Source organism: Oncorhynchus gorbuscha, linkage group LG16 (genome assembly GCF_021184085.1).
Source record: "Oncorhynchus gorbuscha isolate QuinsamMale2020 ecotype Even-year linkage group LG16, OgorEven_v1.0, whole genome shotgun sequence".
In the NCBI taxonomy this organism is placed as follows: domain Eukaryota; kingdom Metazoa; phylum Chordata; class Actinopteri; order Salmoniformes; family Salmonidae; genus Oncorhynchus; species Oncorhynchus gorbuscha.
Window position 1 is genome coordinate 563,681 of NC_060188.1, and position 23,563 is coordinate 587,243.

At 47.0% G+C, this 23,563-nt stretch overlaps 1 protein-coding gene across 2 annotated transcripts in view; it reads left to right on the forward strand.

Annotated features, from left to right (window-relative positions):
- Positions 1-23,563, forward strand: part of ttyh2l (tweety homolog 2, like) — an 85,951-nt gene that overhangs the window by 37,719 nt on the left and 24,669 nt on the right. For both annotated transcript variants that reach the window (XM_046306417.1, XM_046306418.1), the window contains one exon: positions 22,797-23,017. In XM_046306417.1, the coding sequence (XP_046162373.1) occupies positions 22,797-23,017 (221 nt within the window). The remainder of the gene's footprint in view (positions 1-22,796; positions 23,018-23,563) is intronic.

Consider the following 23,563-nt stretch of genomic DNA (forward strand, 5'->3'; position numbering starts at 1 on the left):
TTATGGACTCTGTAAATATCACTGTAGTGGTCTGTTGTTATGGACTCTGTAAATATCACTGTAGTGGTCAGTTGTTATGGACTCTGTAAATATCACTGTAGTGGTCTGTTGTTATGGACTCTGTAAATATCACTGTAGTGGTCTGTTGTTATGGACTCTGTAAATATCACTGTAGTGGTCTGTTGTTATGGACTCTGTAAATATCACTGTAGTGGTCTGTTGTTATCCAGTTCGGTAAACAACAACTACAAGCTTATTTTACGCGCAACAAAGGTTTCCTTTGTTAATGGAGGGTTGATCATCTGTCCCAGTAAAATCACACGCCCCGGGGGGCTCTATCCCCTTATGATCCCCCAGTCCTGGTAGGGGGTGACTGGTGGTGGAGCCTGGTCCCTTCTGCTGATGATCTGCTTCCAGCCCGGGGAGTGTGGCAGGGGGTGATGGAATGGAAGTGGGGGTTTAAAGGGGGTGATGGAATGGAAGTGGGGGTTTAAAGGGGGTAGATGGAATGGAAGTGGGGGTTTAGAGGGGGTGGATGGAATGGAAGTGGGGGTTTAGAGGGGGTGGATGGAATGGAAGTGGGGGTTTAGAGGGGGTGGATGGAATGGAAGTGGGGGTTTAAAGGGGGTAGATGGAATGGAAGTGGGGGTTGAAAGGGGGTGGATGGAATGGAATGGAAGTGGGGGTTTAAAGGGGGTGGATGGAATGGAAGTGGGGGTTTAGAGGGGGTGGATTGAATGGAAGTGGGGGTTTAGAGGGGGTGGATGGAATGGAAGTGGGGGTGTAGTAACAGGGTGATGAATAGAGGAGAGGTAGAGGAGAGGTAGAGGAGAGGTAGAGGAGTGAGGTGCAGTAACAGGGTGATGAATAGAGGAGAGGTAGAGGGGTGAGGTGCAGTAACAGGGTGATGAATAGAGGAGAGGTAGAGGAGAGGTAGAGGAGAGGTAGAGGAGTGAGGTGCAGTAACAGGGTGATGAATAGAGGAGAGGTAGAGGGGTGAGGTGTAGTAACAGGGTGATGAATAGGGGAGAGGTAGAGGGGTGAGGTGCAGTAACAGGGTGATGAATAGGGGAGAGGTAGAGGAGAGGTAGAGGGGTGAGGTGCAGTAACAGGGTGATGAATAGAGGAGAGGTAGAGGGGTGAGGTGTAGTAACAGGGTGATGAATAGGGGAGAGGTAGAGGGGTGAGGTGTAGTAACAGGGTGATGAATAGGGGAGAGGTAGAGGGGTGAGGTGCAGTAACAGGGTGATAGGAGGTAGAAATAGTCTGGGGTAGTAGAGGGTCTGTTAGTTAGAAGGTAGTAATAGTCTGGGGTAGTAGAGGGTCTGTTAGTTAGAAGGTAGTAATAGTCTGGGGTAGTAGAGGGTCTGTTAGAAGGTAGTAATAGTCTGGGGTAGTAGAGGGTCTGTTAGAAGGTAGTAATAGTCTGGGGTAGTAGAGGGTCTGTTAGTTAGAAGGTAGTAATAGTCTGGGGTAGTAGAGTAGAAGGTAGTAATAGTCTGGGGTAGTAGAGGGTCTGTTAGAAGGTAGTAATAGTCTGGGGTAGTAGAGGGTCTGTTAGTTAGAAGGTAGTAATAGTCTGGGGTAGTAGAGGGTCTGTTAGTTAGAAGAGTAGTAATAGTCTGGGGTAGTAGAGGGTCTGTTAGTTAGAAGGTAGTAATAGTCTGGGGTAGTAGAGGGTCTGTTAGAAGGTAGTAATAGTCTGGGGTAGTAGAGCGTCTGTTAGTTAGAAGGTAGTAATAGTCTGGGGTAGTAGAGGGTCTGTTAGTTAGAAGGTAGTAATAGTCTGGGGTAGTAGAGGGTCTGTTAGAAGGTAGTAATAGTCTGGGGTAGTAGAGGGTCTGTTAGAAGGTAGTAATAGTCTGGGGTAGTAGAGGGTCTGTTAGTTAGAAGGTAGTAATAGTCTGGGGTAGTAGAGGGTCTGTTAGAAGGTAGTAATAGTCTGGGGTAATAGTCTGGGGTAGTAGAGGGTCTGTTAGAAGGTAGTAATAGTCTGGGGTAGTAGAGGGTCTGTTAGAAGGTAGTAATAGTATGGGGTAGTAGAGGGTCTGTTAGAAGGTAGTAATAGTCTGGGGTAGTAGAGGGTCTGTTAGTTAGAAGGTAGTAATAGTCTGGGGTAGTAGAGGGTCTGTTAGTTAGAAGGTAGTAATAGTCTGGGGTAGTAGAGGGTCTGTTAGAAGGTAGTAATAGTCTGGGGTAGTAGAGGGTCTGTTAGAAGGTAGTAATAGTCTGGGGTAGTAGAGGGTCTGTTAGTTAGAAGGTAGTAATAGTCTGGGGTAGTAGAGGGTCTGTTAGAAGGTAGTAATAGTCTGGGGTAGTAGAGGGTCTGTTAGTTAGAAGGTAGTAATAGTCTGGGGTAGTAGAGGGTCTGTTAGTTAGAAGGTAGTAATAGTCTGGGGTAGTAGAGGGTCTGTTAGTTAGAAGGTAGTAATAGTCTGGGGTAGTAGAGGGTCTGTTAGTTAGAAGGTAGTAATAGTCTGGGGTAGTAGAGGGTCTGTTAGTTAGAAGGTAGTAATAGTCTGGGGTAGTAGAGGGTAGAAGGTAGTAATAGTCTGGGGTAGTAGAGGGTCTGTTAGAAGGTAGTAATAGTCTGGGGTAGTAGAGGGTCTGTTAGTTAGAAGGTAGTAATAGTCTGGGGTAGTAGAGGGTCTGTTAGTTAGAAGGTAGTAATAGTCTGGGGTAGTAGAGGGTCTGTTAGAAGGTAGTAATAGTCTGGGGTAGTAGAGGGTCTGTTAGAAGGTAGTAATAGTCTGGGGTAGTAGAGGGTCTGTTAGAAGGTAGTAATAGTCTGGGGTAGTAGAGGGTCTGTTAGTTAGAAGGTAGTAATAGTCTGGGGTAGTAGAGGGTCTGTTAGTTAGAAGGTAGTAATAGTCTGGGGTAGTAGAGGGTCTGTTAGTTAGAAGGTAGTAATAGTCTGTAGGGTAGAAGGTAGTAATAGTCTGGGGGTTAGAAGGTAGTAATAGTCTGGGGTAGTAGAGGGTCTGTTAGAAGGTAGTAATAGTCTGGGGTAGTAGAGGGTCTGTTAGAAGAAGGTAGTAATAGTCTGGGGTAGTAGAGGGTCTGTTAGTTAGAAGGTAGTAATAGTCTGGGGTAGTAGAGGGTCTGTTAGTTAGAAGGTAGTAATAGTCTGGGGTAGTAGAGGGTCTGTTGTTAGAAGGTAGTAATAGTCTAGAGGGTCTGGGTAGTCTGGGGTAGTAGAGGGTCTGTTAGAAGGTAGTAATAGTCTGGGGTAGTAGAGGGTCTGTTAGAAGGTAGTAATAGTCTGGGGTAGTAGAGGGTCTGTTAGTTAGAAGGTAGTAATAGTCTGGGGTAGTAGAGGGTCTGTTAGAAGGTAGTAATAGTCTGGGGTAGTAGAGGGTCTGTTAGAAGGTAGTAATAGTCTGGGGTAGTAGAGGGTCTGTTAGTTAGAAGGTAGTAATAGTCTGGGGTAGTAGAGGGTCTGTTAGTTAGAAGGTAGTAATAGTCTGGGGTAGTAGAGGGTCTGTTAGAAGGTAGTAATAGTCTGGGGTAGTAGAGGGTCTGTCAGTTAGAAGGTAGTAATAGTCTGGGGTAGTAGAGGGTCTGTTAGTTAGAAGGTAGTAATAGTCTGGGGTAGTAGAGAGTCTGTTAGAAGGTAGTAATAGTCTGGGGTAGTAGAGGGTCTGTTAGTTAGAAGGTAGTAATAGTCTGGGGTAGTAGAGGGTCTGTTAGTTAGAAGGTAGTAATAGTCTGGGGTAGTAGAGGGTCTGTTAGGGTCTGTTAGAAGGTAGTAATAGTCTGGGGTAGTAGAAGGGTCTGTTAGTTAGAAGGTAGTAATAGTCTGGGGTAGTAGAGGGTCTGTTAGAAGGTAGTAATAGTCTGGGGTAGTAGAGGGTCTGTTAGTTAGGAAGTAGAACAGGGATTATCTCTCCATCTGTCTGTACTAATGGTGGTTCAGCTCCTTTCGGTGTTTCTGGACACATTACTCTCATAACTCCCTCTCAATATCCAGGTTATACACATGCACACACACACACATACACACACCACTCACACACACATACCACGCACACACACACCATTCACACCAAGCACACACACACTCCAGATGCTCCAGATACTCAACTCGTCTAAAGAAGGCCAGTTTTATTGCTTCTTTAATCAGGGCAACAGTTTTCAGCTGTGCTAACATGATTGCAAAAAGGTTTTCTCGTGATCAATTGGACTATTAAAATGATAATCTTGGATTAGCTAACACAACGTGCCAGTGGAACACAGGAAAGATGGTTGCTGATAATGGGCCTCTCTACGCCTGTGTAAATATTACACATGAAATCAGCAAATTTCCAACTACAGTAGCAATTTACAACAATGTCTACACTGTATCTCTGATCTATTTGATGTTATTTTTAATGGATAAAAAAAACATGTTTTTCTTTCAAAAACAAGGACATTTCTAAGTGACCCCAAACCTTTGAACGGTAGTGTACCTCCAGGTTGTTCTGTGCACTGGGAGTTTCCCACTGTGGTCCAGTGTGATTCCTGGGGCCTGCGATCTATACTGGGATTGGTTGTAGTGAACAGTCCTCCAGGGAAACAAACAGAGACTTCCTTATTTAGACCAGAACAGGAAGTAGTAACAAACATGTTTTGTAAATACCATTTGTTCCTAAGATGTCTGGCAGTTGTAAATGCACTGAGGTAGAGTGTTGGAAACTCCCCCACAGTTCCTAAAATATCTCCTCAAATGTTTCTCTATTCCAACCAGTTTATCTGGTTTGATGACGCTGGGGCGTGTTGTCTGGTAAAATCCCCCCTCTTAAATGAATAGTGGTTCTATCAGCTCTCTGTCTTGTTTCCCAAATGGCACTCTATTCCCTATGTAGTGCACTACTTTTGACCAGCCTGGTCACTATTTACGGGAATGGAGTGCAACTTGAGACACAACCTGTGTTTGTAACTGTGTGACAGTGCTGGCAGCCTCTTCTCTCTGTGGTGAGAGACTGAGCTGAGAGCAGCCCAGGTGCCACACAGCCAGGGGCCACACAACCAGTGGCAACACAGCCAGGGGGCACACAGTCATGGGCCACACAGCCAGGGGCCACACAGACAGGGGCCACACAGCCAGGGGCCACACAGTCAGGGGCCACACAGTCAGGGGCCACACAGTCAGGGGCCGCACAGTCAGGGGCCACACAGCCAGGGGCCACCCAACCAGTGGCAACACAGCCAGGGGCCACACAGCCAGGGGCCACACAGCCAGGGGCCACACAACCACACAGCCAGGGGCCACACAACCACACAGCCAGGGACCACACGGCCAGGGGGCACAGAGTAAAACGGGGCACAGGGCCACTGATGGTTTGTCGGCAGGCCTCGGCCCCATGTAAATAACCACTCTACTCTGGAAACCTGCTAGACTAGGCATTACCTGGGTAGTGTTCAGAAGGTGGAAACGTTTGAAACGAGAAGGTATTACCTGTCTCTCTAAGAAGACAGATATTCATGTTGTGTTACAAAACATTTTGGGATTTACATTTACATTTACATTTAAGTCATTTAGCAGACGCTCTTATCCAGAGCGACTTACAAATTGGTGCATTCACCTTATGACATCCAGTGGGACAGTCACTTAACAATAGTGCATCTAAAACTTAGGGGGTGGGGTGAGAGGGATTACTTAACCTATCCTAGGTATTCCTTAAAGAGGTGGGGTTTCAGGTGTCTCCGGAAGGTGGTGATTGACTCCGCTGTCCTGGCGTCGTGAGGGAGTTTGTTCCACCATTGGGGGCCAGGGCAGCGAACAGTTTTGACTGGGCTGAGCGGGAGCTGTACTTCCTCAGTGGTAGGGAGGCGAGCAGGCCAGAGGTGGATGAACGCAGTGCCCTTGTTTGGGTGTAGGGCCTGATCAGAGCCTGGAGGTACTGAGGTGCCGTTCCCCTCACAGCTCCGTAGGCAAGCACCATGGTCTTGTAGCGGATGCGAGCTTCAACTGGAAGCCAGTGGAGAGAACGGAGGAGCGGGGTGACGTGAGAGAACTTGGGAAGGTTGAACACCAGACGGGCTGCGGCGTTCTGGATGAGTTGAAGGGGTTTAATGGCACAGGCAGGGAGCCCAGCCAACAGCGAGTTGCAGTAATCCAGACGGGAGATGACAAGTGCCTGGATTAGGACCTGCGCCGCTTCCTGTGTGAGGCAGGGTCGTACTCTGCGGATGTTGTAGAGCATGAACCTACAGGAACGGGCCACCGCCTTGATGTTAGTTGAGAACGACAGGGTGTTGTCCAGGATCACGCCAAGGTTCTTGGCGCTCTGGGAGGAGGACACAATGGAGTTGTCAACCGTGATGACCAGGAGATCATGGAACGGGCAGTCCTTCCCCGGGAGGAAGAGCAGCTCCGTCTTGCCGAGGTTCAGCTTGAGGTGGTGATCCGTCATCCACACTGATATGTCTGCCAGACATGCAGAGATGCGATTCGCCACCTGGTCATCAGAAGGGGGAAAGGAGAAGATTAATTGTGTGTCGTCTGCATAGCAATGATAAGAGAGACCATGTGAGGTTATGACAGAGCCAAGTGACTTGGTGTATAGCGAGAATAGGAGAGGGCCAAGAACAGAGCCCTGTGAGGGGGACACCAGTGGTGAGAGCGCGTGGTAAGGAGACAGATTCTCGCCACGCCACCTGGTAGGAGCGACCTGTCAGGTAGGACGCAATCCAAGCGTGGGCCGCGACCAGGAGATGCCCAACTCGGAGAGGGTGGAGAGGAGGATCTGATGGTTCACAGTATCGAAGGCAGCCGATAGATCTAGAAGGATGAGAGCAGAGGAGAGAGAGTTAGCTTTAGCAGTGCGGAGCGCCTCCGTGATACAGAGGAGAGCAGTCTCAGTTGAATGACTAGTCTTGAAACCTGACTGATTTGGATCAAGAAGGTCATTCAGAGAGAGATAGCGGGAGAGCTGGCCAAGGACGGCACGTTCAAGAGTTTTGGAGAGAAAAGAAAGAAGGGATACTGGTCTGTAATTGTTGACATCGGAGGGATCGAGTGTAGGTTTTTTCAGAAGGGGTGCAACTCTCGCTCTCTTGAAGACGGAAGGGACGTAGCCAGCGGTCAGGGATGAGTTGATGAGCGAGGTGAGGTAGGGAGAAGGTCTCCGGAAATGGTCTGGAGAAGAGAGGAGGGATAGGGTCAAGCGGGCAGGTTGTTGGGCGGCCGGCCGTCACGAGACGCGAGATTTCATCTGGAGAGAGAGGGAGAAAGAGGTCAGAGCACAGGGTAGGGCAGTGTGAGCAGAACCAGCGGTGTCGTTTGACTTAGCAAACGAGGATCGGATGTCGTCGACCTTCTTTTCAAAATGGTTGACGAAGTCATCTGCAGAGAGGGAGGAGGGGGGGAGGGGGGAGGATTCAGGAGGGAGGAGAAGGTGGCAAAGAGCTTCCTAGGGTTAGAGGCAGATGCTTGGAATTTAGCGTGGTAGAAAGTGGCTTTAGCAGCAGAGACAGAGGAGGAAAATGTAGAGAGGAGGGAGTGAAAGGATGCCAGGTCCGCAGGGAGGCGAGTTTTCCTCCATTTCCGCCAGCTGCCCGGAGCCCTGTTCTGTGAGCTCGCAATGAGTCATCGAGCCACGGAGCGGGAGGGAGGACCGAGCCGGCCTGGAGGATAGGGGACATAGAGAGTCAAGGGATGCAGAGAGGGAGGAGAGGAGGGTTGAGGAGGCAGAATCAGGAGATAGGTGGGAGAAGGTTTGAGCAGGAGGAAGAGATGATAGGATGGAAGAGGAGAGAGTAGCTGGGGGGGAGAGTAGAGCGAAGGTTGGGACTCTCCTTCCAGACCAGGATACCATCCGAGTAGGGGCAGTGTGGGAGGTGTTGGATGAGAGCGAGAGGGAAAAGGATACAAGGCAGTGGTCGGAGATTTGGAGGGGAGTTGCAATGAGGTTAGTGGAAGAACAGCATCTAGTAAAGATGAGGTCGGCGTATTGCCTGCCTTGTGAGTAGGGGGAAGGTGAGAGGGTGAGGTCAAAAGAGGAGAGGAGTGGAAAGAAGGAGGCAGAGAGGAAAGAGTCAAAGGTAGACCAGGGGGAGGTTAAAGTCGTGCCCCTTACTGAACAGGGCCCAAGACTATCAGTTCTAGTCTGTTAGATGCAGGGACGAACTGCAGACACAGATTCATACGTTACATTAATAGTTAGCCACACCTCCACCACTATGTGGTTATTTTTTGGGGAATTCTTCATTTCTCTCAAGTTCTCTGAAGGCCATTTGTTACCAGGGTGCGCTGCTTAGAAATCAATGAGGAAGTAGGACAAATAAAGATGGTTTTTGAGGTTGCATGACGTCAATGAAAGAGAACAATATGGAATTTGATGAATTCTGGATATAATTTACAACAGAGAAAGACCCCAGTTAGCTGGAGACTCATACACTATACAATATATATCTCTTACTTACAGTATGTCTCTGAATACAGTCTCTCTGGATGTATAGTTTACTTTATACATTTACGGTATGATCCAGAGATATGCTTCCACCTCTCCTTCCAGACCAGGTAGACCTATAGACCTATAGACTGTGAGGCTTCCACGTCTCCTTCCAGACCAGGTAGACCTATAGACCTATAGACTGTGAGGCTTCCACCTCTCCTTCCAGACCAGGTAGACCTATAGACCTATAGACTGTGAGGCTTCCACCTCTCCTGCCAGACCAGGTAGACCTATAGACTGTGAGGCTTCCACCTCTCCTTCCAGACCAGGTAGACCTATAGACCTATAGACTGTGAGGCTTCCACCTCTCCTGCCAGACCAGGTAGACCTATAGACTGTGAGGCTTCCACCTCTCCTGCCAGACCAGGTAGACCTATAGACTGTGAGGCTTCCACCTCTCCTTCCAGACCAGGTAGACCTATAGACCTATAGACTGTGAGGCTTCCACCTCTCCTGCCAGACCAGGTAGACCTATAGACCTATAGGCTGTGAGGCTTCCACGTCTCCTTCCAGACCAGGTAGACCTATAGGCTGTGAGGCTTCCACCTCTCCTTCCAGACCAGGTAGACCTATAGGCTGTGAGGCTTCTGCCTCTCCTTCCAGACCAGGTAGACCTATAGACCTATAGGCTGTGAGGCTTCTGCCTCTCCTTCCAGGCCAGGTAGACTTATAGACCTATAGTCTGTGAAGCTTCCACCTCTCCTTCCAGGCCAGGTAGACTTATAGACCTATAGGCTGTGAGGCTTCTGCCTCTCCTTCCAGGCCAGGTAGACTTATAGACCTATAGGCTGTGAGGCTTCCACCTCTCCTTCCAGACCAGGTAGACCTATAGGCTGTGAGGCTTCCACCTCTCCTTCCAGACCAGGTAGACCTATAGACTGTGAGGATTCCACCTCTCCTTCCAGACCAGGTAGACCTATAGGCTGTGAGGCTTCCACCTCTCCTTCCAGACCAGGTAGACCTATAGACCTATAGGCTGTGAGGCTTCCACCTCTCCTTCCAGACCAGGCAGACCTATAGACCTATAGGCTGTGAGGCTTCCACCTCTCCTTCCAGACCAGGTAGACCTATAGACCTATAGGCTGTGAGGCTTCCACCTCTCCTTCCAGACCAGGTAGACCTATAGACCTATAAAATGTGAGGCTTCCACCTCTCCTTCCAGACCAGGTAGACCTATAGACCTATAGACTGTGAGGCTTCCACCTCTCCTTCCAGACCAGGTAGACCTATAGACCTATAAAATGTGAGGCTTCCACCTCTCCTTCCAGACCAGGTAGACCTATAGACCTATAGACTGTGAGGCTTCCACCTCTCCTTCCAGGCCAGGTAGACCTATAGACCTATAGGCTGTGAGGCTTCTACCTCTCCTTCCAGACCAGGTAGATCTATAGGCTGTGAAGCTTCCACCTCTCCTTCCAGACCAGGTAGACCTATAGACCTATAAAATGTGAGGCTTCCACCTCTCCTTCCAGACCAGGTAGACCTATAGACCTATAGACTGTGAGGCTTCCACCTCTCCTTCCAGGCCAGGTAGACCTATAGACCTATAGGCTGTGAGGCTTCTACCTCTCCTTCCAGACCAGGTAGATCTATAGGCTGTGAAGCTTCCACCTCTCCTTCCAGACCAGGTAGACCTATAGACCTATAGAATGTGAGGCTTCCACCTCTCCTTCCAGACCAGGTAGACCTATAGGCTGTGAGGCTTCCACCTCTCCTTCCAGACCAGGTAGACCTATAGACCTATAGGCTGTGAGGCTTCCACCTCTCCTTCCAGACCAGGTAGACCTATAGACCTATAGACCTACCTCTCCTTCCAGGCCAGGCAGACCCACCTGAGGCTCCTTCCAGACCAGGTAGACCTATAGACCTATAGACTGTGAGGCTTCCACCTCTCCTTCCAGACCAGGTAGACCTATAGACCTATAGACCTGTGAGGCTTCCACCTCTCCTTCCAGACCAGGTAGACCTATAGACCTATAGACTGTGAGGCTTCCACCTCTCCTTCCAGGCCAGGTAGACCTATAGACCTATAGGCTGTGAGGCTTCTACCTCTCCTTCCAGACCAGGTAGATCTATAGGCTGTGAAGCTTCCACCTCTCCTTCCAGACCAGGTAGACCTATAGACCTATAGAATGTGAGGCTTCCACCTCTCCTTCCAGACCAGGTAGACCTATAGGCTGTGAGGCTTCCACCTCTCCTTGCAGACCAGGTAGACCTATAGACCTATAGGCTGTGAGGCTTCTACCTCTCCTTCCAGACCAGGTAGACCTATAGACCTATAGGCTGTGAGGCTTCCACCTCTCCTTCCAGGCCAGGCAGACCTATAGGCTGTGAGGCTTCCACCTCTCCTTCCAGACCAGGTAGACCTATAGACCTACAGACTGTGAAGCTTCCACCTCTCCTTCCAGACCAGGTAGACCTATAGACCTATAGACTGTGAGGCTTCTGCCTCTCCTTCCAGGCCAGGTATACCTATAGACCTATAGGCTGTGAGGCTTCCACCTCTCCTTCCAGACCAGGTAGACCTATAGACCTATAGGCTGTGAGGCTTCCACCTCTCCTGCCAGACCAGGTAGACCTATAGACCTATAGGCTGTGAGGCTTCCACCTCTCCTTCCAGACCTATAGACCTATAGACCTACAGACTGTGAGGCTTCCACCTCTCCTTCCAGACCAGGTAGACCTATAGACCTATAGAATGTTAGGCTTCCACCTCTCCTTCCAGACCAGGTAGACCTATAGACCTATAGAATGTTAGGCTTCCACCTCTCCTTCCAGACCAGGTAGACCTATAGACCTATAGACTGTGAAGCGTCCACCTCTCCTTCCAGACCAGGTAGACCTATAGGCTGTGAGGCTTCCACCTCTCCTTCCAGGCCAGGTAAACCTATAGACCTATAGACTGTGAAGCTTCCACCTCTAATTCCAGACCAGGTAGACCTATAGACCTATAGACTGTGAAGCTTCCACCTCTCCTTCCAGGCCAGGTAGACTTATAGACCTATAGGCTGTGAGGCTTCTGCCTCTCCTTCCAGGCCAGGTAGACTTATAGACCTATAGGCTGTGAGGCTTCCACCTCTCCTTCCAGACCAGGTAGACCTATAGGCTGTGAGGCTTCCACCTCTCCTTCCAGACCAGGTAGACCTATAGACTGTGAGGATTCCACCTCTCCTTCCAGGCTAGGTACACCTATAGGCTGTGAGGCTTCCACCTCTCCTTCCAGACCAGGTAGACCTATAGGCTGTGAGGCTTCTACCTCTCCTTCCAGACCAGGTAGATCTATAGGCTGTGAAGCTTCCACCTCTCCTTCCAGACCAGGTAGACCTATAGAATGTGAGGCTTCCACCTCTCCTTCCAGATCAGGTAGACCTATAGACCTATAGACTGTGAGGCTTCCACCTCTCCTTCCAGATCAGGTAGACCTATAGACTTATAGACTGTGAAGCTTCCACCTCTCCTTCCAGGCCAGGTAGACCTATAGACCTATAGACTGTGAGGCTTCCACCTCTCATTCCAGACCAGGTAGACCTATAGACATATAGACTGTGAGGCTCCTACCTTCCCTTCCTGTTGGTCGGGCTGGGGTGAAAGATGAACGTTGTGGTGTGTAGTGGGGGCAGGGCATCAGAGCAGATTCCTGGCAATCAGAGACCTTCCCGAGGGACCTGGGGAGGAGAGGAGGATGTTTTACATCGTGTCCTTACTGTCTTACCACATAGCTACTCTCTCTGGCTCCATACTGTCAGGTTACTGTGTTCCAAGTGGTACTCTATTCCCTATGAATTTCACTACTGTTGACCTATACAGCAACAATAGTACTATATACTGTATATACAGTACCAGTCAAAAGTTTAGACACACCTACTCAAGGGTTTTTCTTTATTTTTACTATTTTCTACATTGCGCTTGATGGTTTTTTGCGACTGCACTTGAAGAAACTGTCTCAAAGTAATGATGGACTGTTGTTTCTCTTTGTTTATTTGAGCTGTTCTTGACATAATATGGACTTATTACCCCTAATACCAAATAGGGGCATCTTCTGTGTACCACCCCTACCTTGTCACAACACAACTAATTGCCTCAAACGCATTATTAGAAGGAAAGAAATTCCACAATTTAACTTTTAACAAGGCACACCTATTAATTGAAATGCATTCCAGGTGACTACCTCATGAAGCTGGTTGAGAGATTGCCAAGAGTGTGCAAAGCTGTCATCAAGGCAAAGGGTGGCTACTTTAAAGAATCTAAAATGGATTTTGATTTGTTTAACTAGCTTTTTTTTGGTTACTACATGATTCCATATGTGTTATTTCATCATTTTGATGTCTTCACTATTATTCTGCAATGCAACAAAAATAATAAAAATACAGAAAAACTCTTGAATGAGTAGATGTGTTCAAACATTTGATTGGTTCTGTATGTATGGTATGGGATGGTATTTTGTGTGTGTGTGTGTGTGTGTGTGTGCGTCAGTGTGTGTGTTGTGCAGCTCAGGAAACTGTGGCGTTACAACACTAGCTTACTACTGGGACTCATTCAGGAAACTGAGGGGGCCTGAGGAGAATGTCAACAACACCAAGGTGGAGACTGAAGCATGGTGATGCAATTTACTGACACATAACTGGATTGGTTTTGATACTGTCAACATAGCCTAGTCTAAGATACTAGCTGAACAAGGATTGGTTTTGTTACTGTCAACATAGCCTAGTCTAAGATACTAGCTGAACTAGGATTGGTTTTGATACTGTCAACATAGCCTAGTCTAAGATACTAGCTGAACTAGGACTGGTTTTGATACTGTCAACATAGCCTAGTCTAAGATACTAGCTGAACGAGGATTGGTTTTGATACTGTCAACATAGCCTAGTCTAAGATACTAGCTGAACAAGGATTGGTTTTGATACTGTCAACATAGCCTAGTCTAAGATACTAGCTGAACTAGGACTGGTTTTGATATTGTCAACATAGCCTAGTCTAAGATACTAGTTGAACTAGCTGAACTAGGACTGGTTTTGATACTGTCAACATAGCCTAGTCTAAGATACTAGCTGAAGTAGCTGAACGAGGATTGGTTTTGATACTGTCAACATAGCCTAGTCTAAGATACTAGCTGAACTAGGATTGGTTTTGATACTGTCAACATAGCCTAGTCTAAGATACTAGCTGAACTAGCTGAACTAGGACTGGTTTTGATACTGTCAACATAGCCTAGTCTAAGATACTAGCTGAACTAGGATCGGTTTTGTTACTGTCAACATAGCCTAGTCTAAGATACTAGCTGAACTAGGATTGGTTTTGATACTGTCAACATAGCCTAGTCTAAGATACTAGCTGAACTAGGACTGGTTTTGATACTGTCAACATAGCCTAGTCTAAGATACTAGCTGAACTAGGATTGGTTTTGATACTGTCAACATAGCCTAGTCTAAGATACTAGCTGAACTAGGATTGGTTTTGATACTGTCAACATAGCCTAGTCTAAGATACTAGCTGAACTAGGATTGGTTTTGATACTGTCAACCTAGCCTAGTCTAAGATACTAGCTGAACTAGCTGAACTAGGACTGGTTTTGATACTGTCAACATAGCCTAGTCTAAGATACTAGCTGAACTAGGATTGGTTTTGATACTGTCAACATAGCCTAGTCTAAGATACTAGCTGAACTAGGACTGGTTTTGATACTGTCAACATAGCCTAGTCTAAGATACTAGCTGAACTAGGATTGGTTTTGATACTGTCAACATAGCCTAGTCTAAGATTAGCTGAACTAGGATTGGTTTTGATACTGTCAACATAGCCTAGTCTAAGATACTAGCTGAACTAGGACTGGTTTTGATACTGTCAACATAGCCTAGTCTAAGATACTAGCTGAACTAGGACTGGTTTTGATACTGTCAACATAGCCTAGTCTAAGATACTAGCTGAACTAGGATTGGTTTTGATACTGTCAACATAGCCTAGTCTAAGATACTAGCTGAACAAGGATTGGTTTTGATACTGTCAACATAGCCTAGTCTAAGATACTAGCTGAACAAGGATTGGTTTTGATACTGTCAACATAGCCTAGTCTAAGATACTAGCTGAACTAGGATTGGTTTTGATACTGTCAACATAGCCTAGTCTAAGATACTAGCTGAACTAGGACTGGTTTTGATACTGTCAACATAGCCTAGTCTAAGATACTAGCTGAACTAGGATTGGTTTTGATACTGTCAACATAGCCTAGTCTAAGATACTAGCTGAACTAGGATTGGTTTTGATACTGTCAACATAGCCTAGTCTAAGATACTAGCTGAACAAGGATTGGTTTTGATACTGTCAACATAGCCTAGTCTAAGATACTAGCTGAACAAGGATTGGTTTTGATACTGCCAACATAGCCTAGTCTAAGATACTAGCTGAACAAGGATTGGTTTTGATACTGTCAACATAGCCTAGTCTAAGATACTAGCTGAACTAGGACTGGTTTTGATATTGTCAACATAGCCTAGTCTAAGATACTAGCTGAAGTAGCTGAACTATGTCACGAACCGGCTCAAAGCCCGTAACAAAAGGGAGACAACGTGGAGATAAGGAGTAACAAAAGATATATTTATTAACTAAAGCAACTAAGGAAAATATCCAATGGTGTGTGTAATCAGTAGTCCGTAGTGTAAGTGAGTGTTTTGCATGAATGAATGAATGTGATAATGCAGGGTGTTGAAAGGTGCCAAAGCAAACAAACAAAAGGCCACCAAGAACCACAACACAATCTACAAAGGTGTCTGCGTGGAGAGAGTCTCCTCCATGAATGTGGAAGAGGTCTATTTATCCTGGGAGACACCTGGCCCAGGTGTTTCCCATGAAGCTGACGACCCTCTCAACTCCGCCCACCGGCATCCTAATAAGGAAACAAGAACAAAGACAGAATACGGCAGACAAGAGTGGGAGGGTCGTCACAACTAGGATTGGTTTTGATACTGTCAACATAGCCTAGTCTAAGATACTAGTTGAACTAGCTGAACTAGGATTGGTTTTGATACTGTCAACATAGCCTAGTCTAAGATACTAGTTGAACTAGCTGAACTAGGATTGGTTTTGATACTGTCAACATAGACTAGTCTAAGATACTAGTTGAACTAGCTGAACTAGGATTGGTTTTGATACTGTCAACATAGCCTAGTCTAAGATACTAGCTAAGATGTTTTGATACTGTCAACATAGCCTAGTCTAAGAACTAGCTGAACTAGGATTGGTTTTGATACTGTCAACATAGCCTAGTCTAAGATACTAGTTGAACTAGCTGAACTAGGATTGGTTTTGATACTGTCAACATAGACTAGTCTAAGATACTAGCTGAACTAGGATTGGTTTTGATACTGTCAACATAGCCTAGTCTAAGATACTAGCTGAACTAGGATTGGTTTTGATACTGTCAACATAGCCTAGTCTAAGATACTAGCTGAACTAGGATTGGTTTTGATAGTCAACATAGCCTAGTCTAAGATACTAGCTGAACTAGGATCTGGTTTTGTTACTGTCAACATAGCCTAGTCTAAGATACTAGCTGAACTAGGATTGGTTTTGATACTGTCAACATAGCCTAGTCTAAGATACTAGCTGAACAAGGATTGGTTTTGTTACTGTCAACATAGCCTAGTCTAAGATACTAGCTGAACTAGGATGGTTTTGATACTGTCAACATAGCCTAGTCTAAGATACTAGCTGAACTAGGAGTTTTATATATGCCATTTAGCAGACGCTTTTATGAACTAGCTGAACTAGGAACTGGTTTTGATACTGTCAACATAGCCTAAGTCTGAACTAGGATTGGTTTTGATAGATACTAGTCTGAACTAGCTGAACTAGGATTGGTTTTGATACTGTCAACATAGCCTAGTCTAAGATACTAGTTGAACTAGCTGAACTAGGATTGGTTTTGATACTGTCAACATAGCCTAGTCTAAGATTCTAGCTGAAGTAGCTGAACTAGGATTGGTTTTGATACTGTCAACATAGCCTAGTCTAAGATACTAGCTGAACTAGGACTGGTTTTGATACTGTCAACATAGCCTAGTCTAAGATACTAGCTGAACTAGGATTGGTTTTGATACTGTCAACATAGCCTAGTCTAAGATACTAGCTGAACTAGGACTGGTTTTGATACTGTCAACATAGCCTAGTCTAAATACTAGCTGAACTAGGATTGGTTTTGATACTGTCAACACTAGTCTAAGATACTAGCTGAACTAGGATTGGTTTTGATACTGTCAACATAGCCTAGTCTAAGATACTAGCTGAACTAGGATTGGTTTTGATACTGTCTAGTCAGATATAGTTGAACTAGCTGAACTAGGATTGGTTTTGAGATACTAGTCTAAGATACTAGCTGAACTAGGATTGGTTTTGATACTGTCAACATAGCCTAGTCTAAGATACTAGCTGAACTAGGACTGGTTTTGATACTGTCAACATAGCCTAGTCTAAGATACTAGCTGAACTAGGATTGGTTTTGATACTGTCAACATAGCCTAGTCTAAGATACTAGCTGAACTAGGATTGGTTTTGATACTGTCAACATAGCCTAGTCTAAGATACTAGCTGAACTAGGATTGGTTTTGATACTGTCAACATAGCCTAGTCTAAGATACTAGCTGAACGAGGATTGGTTTTGATACTGTCAACATAGCCTAGTCTAAGATACTAGCTGAAGTAGCTGAACTTGGACTGGTTTTGATTCTGTCAACAAACTTTTGACTGGTACTGTATATACTACGACAACAATATTTGGAGTGGCAGAATTAAGGCATTGGCTCTAATAATGAACTAGAGGCCAGTCCTTAGGAGAGTTCTTTCCTGATACTAGAGGCCAGTCCTAGACATAGAGTTCTGCTAGAGGCCAATCCTAGACATAAGATAGAGGCCAGTCCTAGACATAGGAGACTAGAGGCCAGTCCTTCGGAGAGTTCTGCTAGAGGCCAGTCCTAGACATAGGAGAGTTCTGCTAGAGTCCAGTCCTAGACATAGGAGAGTTCTGAACTAGAGGCAGTCCTAGACATAGGAGAGTTCTGCTAGAGGCCAGTCCTAGACATAGGAGAGTTCTGCTAGAGGCCAGTCCTAGACATAGGAGAGTTCTGCTAGAGGCCAGTCCTAGACATAGGAGAGTTCTGCTAGAGGCCAGACATAGGAGAGTTCTGCTAGAGGCCAGTCCTAAGATAGGAGAGTTCTAGAGGCCTGAACGGAGAGTTCTGCTGGTTTTGAGTTACTCCAGTCAGACATAGGCCAGTCCTAGACATAGGAGAGTTCTAAGATACTAGTTCTAGAGGAACTAGACATTGAGTTTGCTAGAGGCCAGTCCTAGACATAGGAGAGTTCTGCTAGAGGCCAGTCCTAGACATAGGAGAGTTCTGCTAGAGGCCAGTCCTAGACATAGGAGAGTTCTGCTAGAGGCCAGTCCTAGACATAGGAGAGTTCTGCTAGAGGCCAATCCTAGACATAGGAGAGTTCTTTAGAGGCCAATCCTAGACATAGGACAGTTCTGCTAGAGGCCAGTCCTAGACATAGGAGAGTTCTGCTAGAGGCCAGTCCTAGACATAGGAGAGTTCTGCTAGAGGCCAGTCCTAGACATAGGAGAGTTCCGCTAGTGGCCAGTCCTAGACATAGGAGAGTTCTGCTAGAGGCCAGTCCTAGACATAGGAGAGTTCTGCAGACATTGAGAGTTCTGCTAGAGGCCAGTCCTAGACATAGGAGAGTTCTGCTAGAGGCCAGTCCTAGACATAGGAGAGTTCTGCTAGAGGCCAGTCCTAGACATAGGAGAGTTCTGCTAGAGGCCAGTCCTAGACATAGGAGAGTTCTGCTAGAGGCCAATCCTAGACATAGGAGAGTTCTGCTAGAGGCCAGTCCTAGACATAGGAGAGTTCTGCTAGAGGCCAGTCCTAGACATAGGAGAGTTCTGCTAGAGGCCAGTCCTAGACATAGGAAAGTTCTGCTAGAGGCCAGTCCTAGACATAGGAGAGTTCTAGAGGCCAGTCCTAGAGTTCCAGTCCTAGACATAGGAGAGTTCTGCTCTGACATAGGAGAGTTCTGCTAGAGGCCAGTCCTAGACATAGGAGAGTTCTGCTAGAGGCCAGTCCTAGACATAGGAGAGTTCTGCTAGAGGCCAGTCCTAGACATAGGAGAGTTCTGCTAGAGGCCAGTCCCATAGGAGACATAGGAGAGTTCTGCTAGAGGCCAGTCCTAGACCTAGACATAGGAGAGTTCTGCTAGAGGCCAGTCCTAGACATAGGAAAGTTCTGCTAGAGGCCAGTCCTAGACATAGGAGAGTTCTGCTAGAGGCCAGTCCTAGACATAGGAGAGTTCTGCTAGAGGCCAGTCCTAGACATAGGAGAGTTCTGCTAGAGGCCAGTCCTAGACATAGGAGAGTTCTGCTAGAGGCCAGTCCTAGACATAGGAGAGTTCTGCTAGAGGCCAGTCCTAGACATAGGAGAGTTCTGCTAGAGGCCAGTCCTAGACATAGGAGAGTTCTGCTAGAGGCCAGTACGAGACATAGGAGAGTTCAAATCAAATCAAATCCAATTTTATTTGTCACACACACATGGTTAGCAGATGTTAATGCGAGTGTAGCGAAATGCTTGTGCTTCTAGTTCCGACAATGCAGTAATAACTAACAAGTAATCTAACTAACAATTCCAAAACTACTGTCTTATACACAGTGTAAGGGGATAAAGAATTTGTACATAAAGATATATGAATGAGTGATGGTACAGAGCAGCATAGGCTCTACAGTAGATGGTATAGAGTACAGTATATACATATGAGATGAGTATGTAAACAAAGTGGCATAGTTTAAAGTGGCTAGTGATACATGTATTACATAAGGATGCAGTAGATGATATAGAGTACAGTATATACGTATGCATATGAGATGAATAATGTAGGTATGTAAACATTATATTGGGTAGCATTGTTTAAAGTGGCTAGTGATATATTTTACATCATTTCCCATCAATTCTCATTATTAAAGTGGCTGGAGTTGAGTCAGCGTCAGTGTGTTGGCAGCAGCCACTCAATGTTAGTGTTGGCTGTTTAACAGTCTGATGGCCTTGAGATAGAATCTGTTTTTCAGTCTCTCGGTCCCAGCTTTGATGCACCTGTACTGACCTCGCCTTCTGGATGATAGCGGGGTGAACAGGCAGTGGCTCGGGTGGTTGTTGTCCTTGATGATCTTTATGGCCTTCCTGTAACATCGGGTGGTGTAGGTGTCCTGGAGGGCAGGTAGTTTACCACCGGTGATGCATTGTGCAGACCTCACTACCCTCTGGAGAGCCTTACGGTTGTGGGTGGAGCAGTTGCCGTACCAGGCGGTGATACAGCCCGCCAGGATGCTCTCGATTGTGCATCTGTAGAAGTTTGTGAGTGCTTTTGGTGACAAGCCGAATTTCTTCAGCCTCCTGAGGTTGAAGAGGCGCTGCTGCGCCTTCTTCACGATGCTGCGCCTTCTTCACGATGCTGTCTGTGTGAGTGGACCAATTCAGTTTGTCTGTGATGTGTATGCCGAGGAACTTAAAACTAACTACCCTCTCCACTACTGTTCCATCGATGTGGATAGGGAGGTGTTCCCTCTGCTGTTTCCTGAAGTCCACAATCATCTCCTTAGTTTTGTTGACGTTGAGTGTGAGGTTATTTTCCTGACACCACACTCCGAGGGCCCTCACCTCCTCCCTGTAGGCCGTTTCGTCGTTGTTGGTAATCAAGCCTACCACTGTTGTGTCGTCCACAAACTTGATGATTGAGTTGGAGGCGTGCATGGCCACGCAGTCGTGGGTGAACAGGGAGTACAGGAGAGGGCTCAGAACGCACCCTTGTGGGGCCCCAGTGTTGAGGATCAGCGGGGTGGAGATGTTGTTGCCTACCCTCACCACCTGGGGGCGGCCCATCAGGAAGTCCAGTACCCAGTTGCACAGGGCGGGGTCGAGACCCAGGGTCTCGAGCTTGATGACTAGCTTGGAGGGTACTATGGTGTTGAATGCCGAGCTGTAGTCGATGAACAGCATTCTCACATAGGTATTCCTCTTGTCTGGATGGGTTAGGGCAGTGTGCAGTGTGGTTGAGATTGCATCGTCTGTGGACCTATTTGGGCGGTAAGCAAATTGGAGTGGGTCTAGGGTGTCAGGTAGGGTGGAGGTGATATGGTCCTTGACTAGTCTCTCAAAGCACTTCATGATGACGGAAGTGAGTGCTACGGGGCGGTAGTCGTTTAGCTCAGTTACCTTAGCTTTCTTGGGAGCAGGAACAATGGTGGCCCTCTTGAAGCATGTGGGAACAGCAGACTGGTATAGGGATTGATTGAATATGTCCGTAAACACACCGGCCAGCTGGTCTGCGCATGCTCTGAGGGCGCGGCTGGGGATGCCGTCTGGGCCTGCAGCCTTGCGAGGGTTAACACGATTAAATGTCTTACTCACCTCGGCTGCAGTGAAGGAGAGTCCGCATGTTTTCGTTGCAGGCCGTGTCAGTGGCACTGTATTGTCCTCAAAGCGGGCAAAAAAGTTATTTAGTTTGCCTGGGAGCAAGACATCCTGGTCCGTGACTGGGCTGGATTTCTTCTTGTAGTCCGTGATTGACTGTAGACCCTGCCACATGCCTCTTGTGTCTGAGCCGTTGAATTGAGATTCTACTTTGTCTCTGTACTGACGCTTAGCTTGTTTGATAGCCTTGCAGAGGGGATAGCTGCACTGTTTGTATTCGGTCATGTTACCAGTCACCTTGCCCTGATTAAAAGCAGTGGTTCGCGCTTTCAGTTTCACGCGAATGCTGCCATCAATCCATGGTTTCTGGTTAGGGAATGTTTTAATTGTTGCTATGGGAACGACATCTTCAACACACGTTCTAATGAACTCGCACACCGAATCAGCGTATTCATCAATGTTGTTATCTAATGCAATACGAAACATATCCCAGTCCACATGATGGAAGCAGTCTTGGAGTGTGGAATCAGCTTGGTCGGACCAGCGTTGGACAGACCTCAGCGTGGGAGCTACTTGTTTTAGTTTCTGTCTGTAGGCAGGGATCAACAAAATGGAGTCGTGGTCAGCTTTTGATGGCAGGTTCGATTCCCGGGACCACCCATACGTAGAATGTATGCACACATGACTGTAAGTCGCTTTGGATAAAAGCGTCTGCTAAATGGCATATATAGCTTTTCCGAAAGGAGGGCGGGGCAGGGCCTTATATGCGTCGCGGAAGTTGGAGTAACAATGATCCAAGGTTTTTCCAGCCCTGGTTGCGCAATCGATATGCTGATACAATTTAGGGAGTCTTGTTTTCAGATTAGCCTTGTTAAAATCCCCAGCTACAATGAATGCAGCCTCAGGATGTATGGATTCCAGTTTGCAAAGAGTCAAATAAAGTTCGTTCAGAGCCATCGATGTGTCTGCTTGGGGGGGATATATACGGCTGTGATTATAATTGAAGAGAATTCTCTTGGTAGATAATGAGGTCGACATTTGATTGTGAGGAATTCTAAATCAGGTGAACAGAAGGATTTGAGTTCCTGTATGTTTCTTTGATCACACCACGTCTCGTTAGCCATAGTTACATAGTTACATAGTTAGCTATAGTTACAGCCGAGAACAACCTCCTCTCCCTCTGAGACACCAGGAGAGCATAGCGTTTGTGTATATCTGTACGTTCCGTGTAACTTCTCTCTCTCTCCTGCCCTCCATCTCCTCTATCTCATATCTCTCTCTCCTGCCCTCCATCTCCTCTATCTCATCTCTCTCTTTCTCCTGCCCTCCATCTTCTCTATCTCATCTCTCTCTCTCCTGCCCTCCATCTTCTCTATCTCATCTCTCTCTCTCCTGCCCTCCATCTCCTCTATCTCATCTCTCTCTCTCCTGCCCTCCATCTTCTCTATCTCATCTCTCTCTCTCTCGACCTCCATCTTCTCTATCTCATCTCTCTCTCTCTCACCCTCCATCTCATCTCTCTCTCTCGCCCTCCATCTCCTCTATCTCATCTCTCTCTCTCTCCTGCCCTCCATCTTCTCTATCTCATCTCTCTCTCTCACCCTCCATCTCATCTCTCTCTCTCTCGCCCTCCATCTTCTCTATCTCATCTCCCTCTCTCCTGCCCTCCATCTTCTCTATCTCATCTCTCTCTCTCCTGCCCACCATCTTCTCTATCTCATCTCTCTCTCTCTCGCCCTCCATCTTCTCTATCTCATCTCTCTCTCCTGCCCTCCATCTTCTCTATCTCATCTCTCTCTCCTGCCCTCCATCTTCTCTATCTCATCTCTCTCTCTCCTGCCCTCCATCTTCTCTATCTCATCTCTCTCTCTCTCGCCCTCCATCTTCTCTATCTCATCTCTCTCTCTTCCAGGTCTCCAATTCTCTGGGCAGTATGGAGGTGGGTCTGCAGCAGCACCTGAATCGTCTGGATGAGATCTTTGCTGCGCGGGGAGACTATGTCCAGGCCTTGAGGTTCATGGGTCAGATGGCTGACAACATCATCAGACAGCTGACCGCCATGCCGGACCTCAGCAAGGCCAAGGTGGACCTGTCGGCCATCGCTGATCAGACAGATCACGTAGAATACTACAGGTGAGAGGAGGAGACAGACAGACAGACAGACAGACAGACAGACAGACAGACAGACAGACAGACAGACAGACAGACAGACAGACAGACAGACAGACAGACAGACAGACAGACAGACAGACAGACAGACAGACAGACAGACAGACAGACAGACAGACAGACAGACAGACAGACAGACAGACAGACAGACAGACAGACAGACAGACAGACAGACCAGTGTTGTGCTGCTGTCACTGACCTATGTCTATTATAACTCCTCATGGTGACTACCAGCCAGTCTATGTGTCTCCTCTCACTGTAGTCAAGGCTCTAGACTGGGCATGTTGCTCCGTCCTGACTGACTGGTGTAATCTGACACCTATATATATTGGTTTTCCAAGGCTGGTGAGTCAGTGTGTTATGAAGTGACTGCTAGAGGGGGTACTGTGCCAGTGGAGGATGCGGTATGTATTGATGAAGAGGTGTTGTTTCACTGATGGCAGAGGGGGATGGAAGGCACTCTTTCTTTCTCTCTTATTCTTGTTCTCTCTCTTTCTCTCGTTCTCTCAC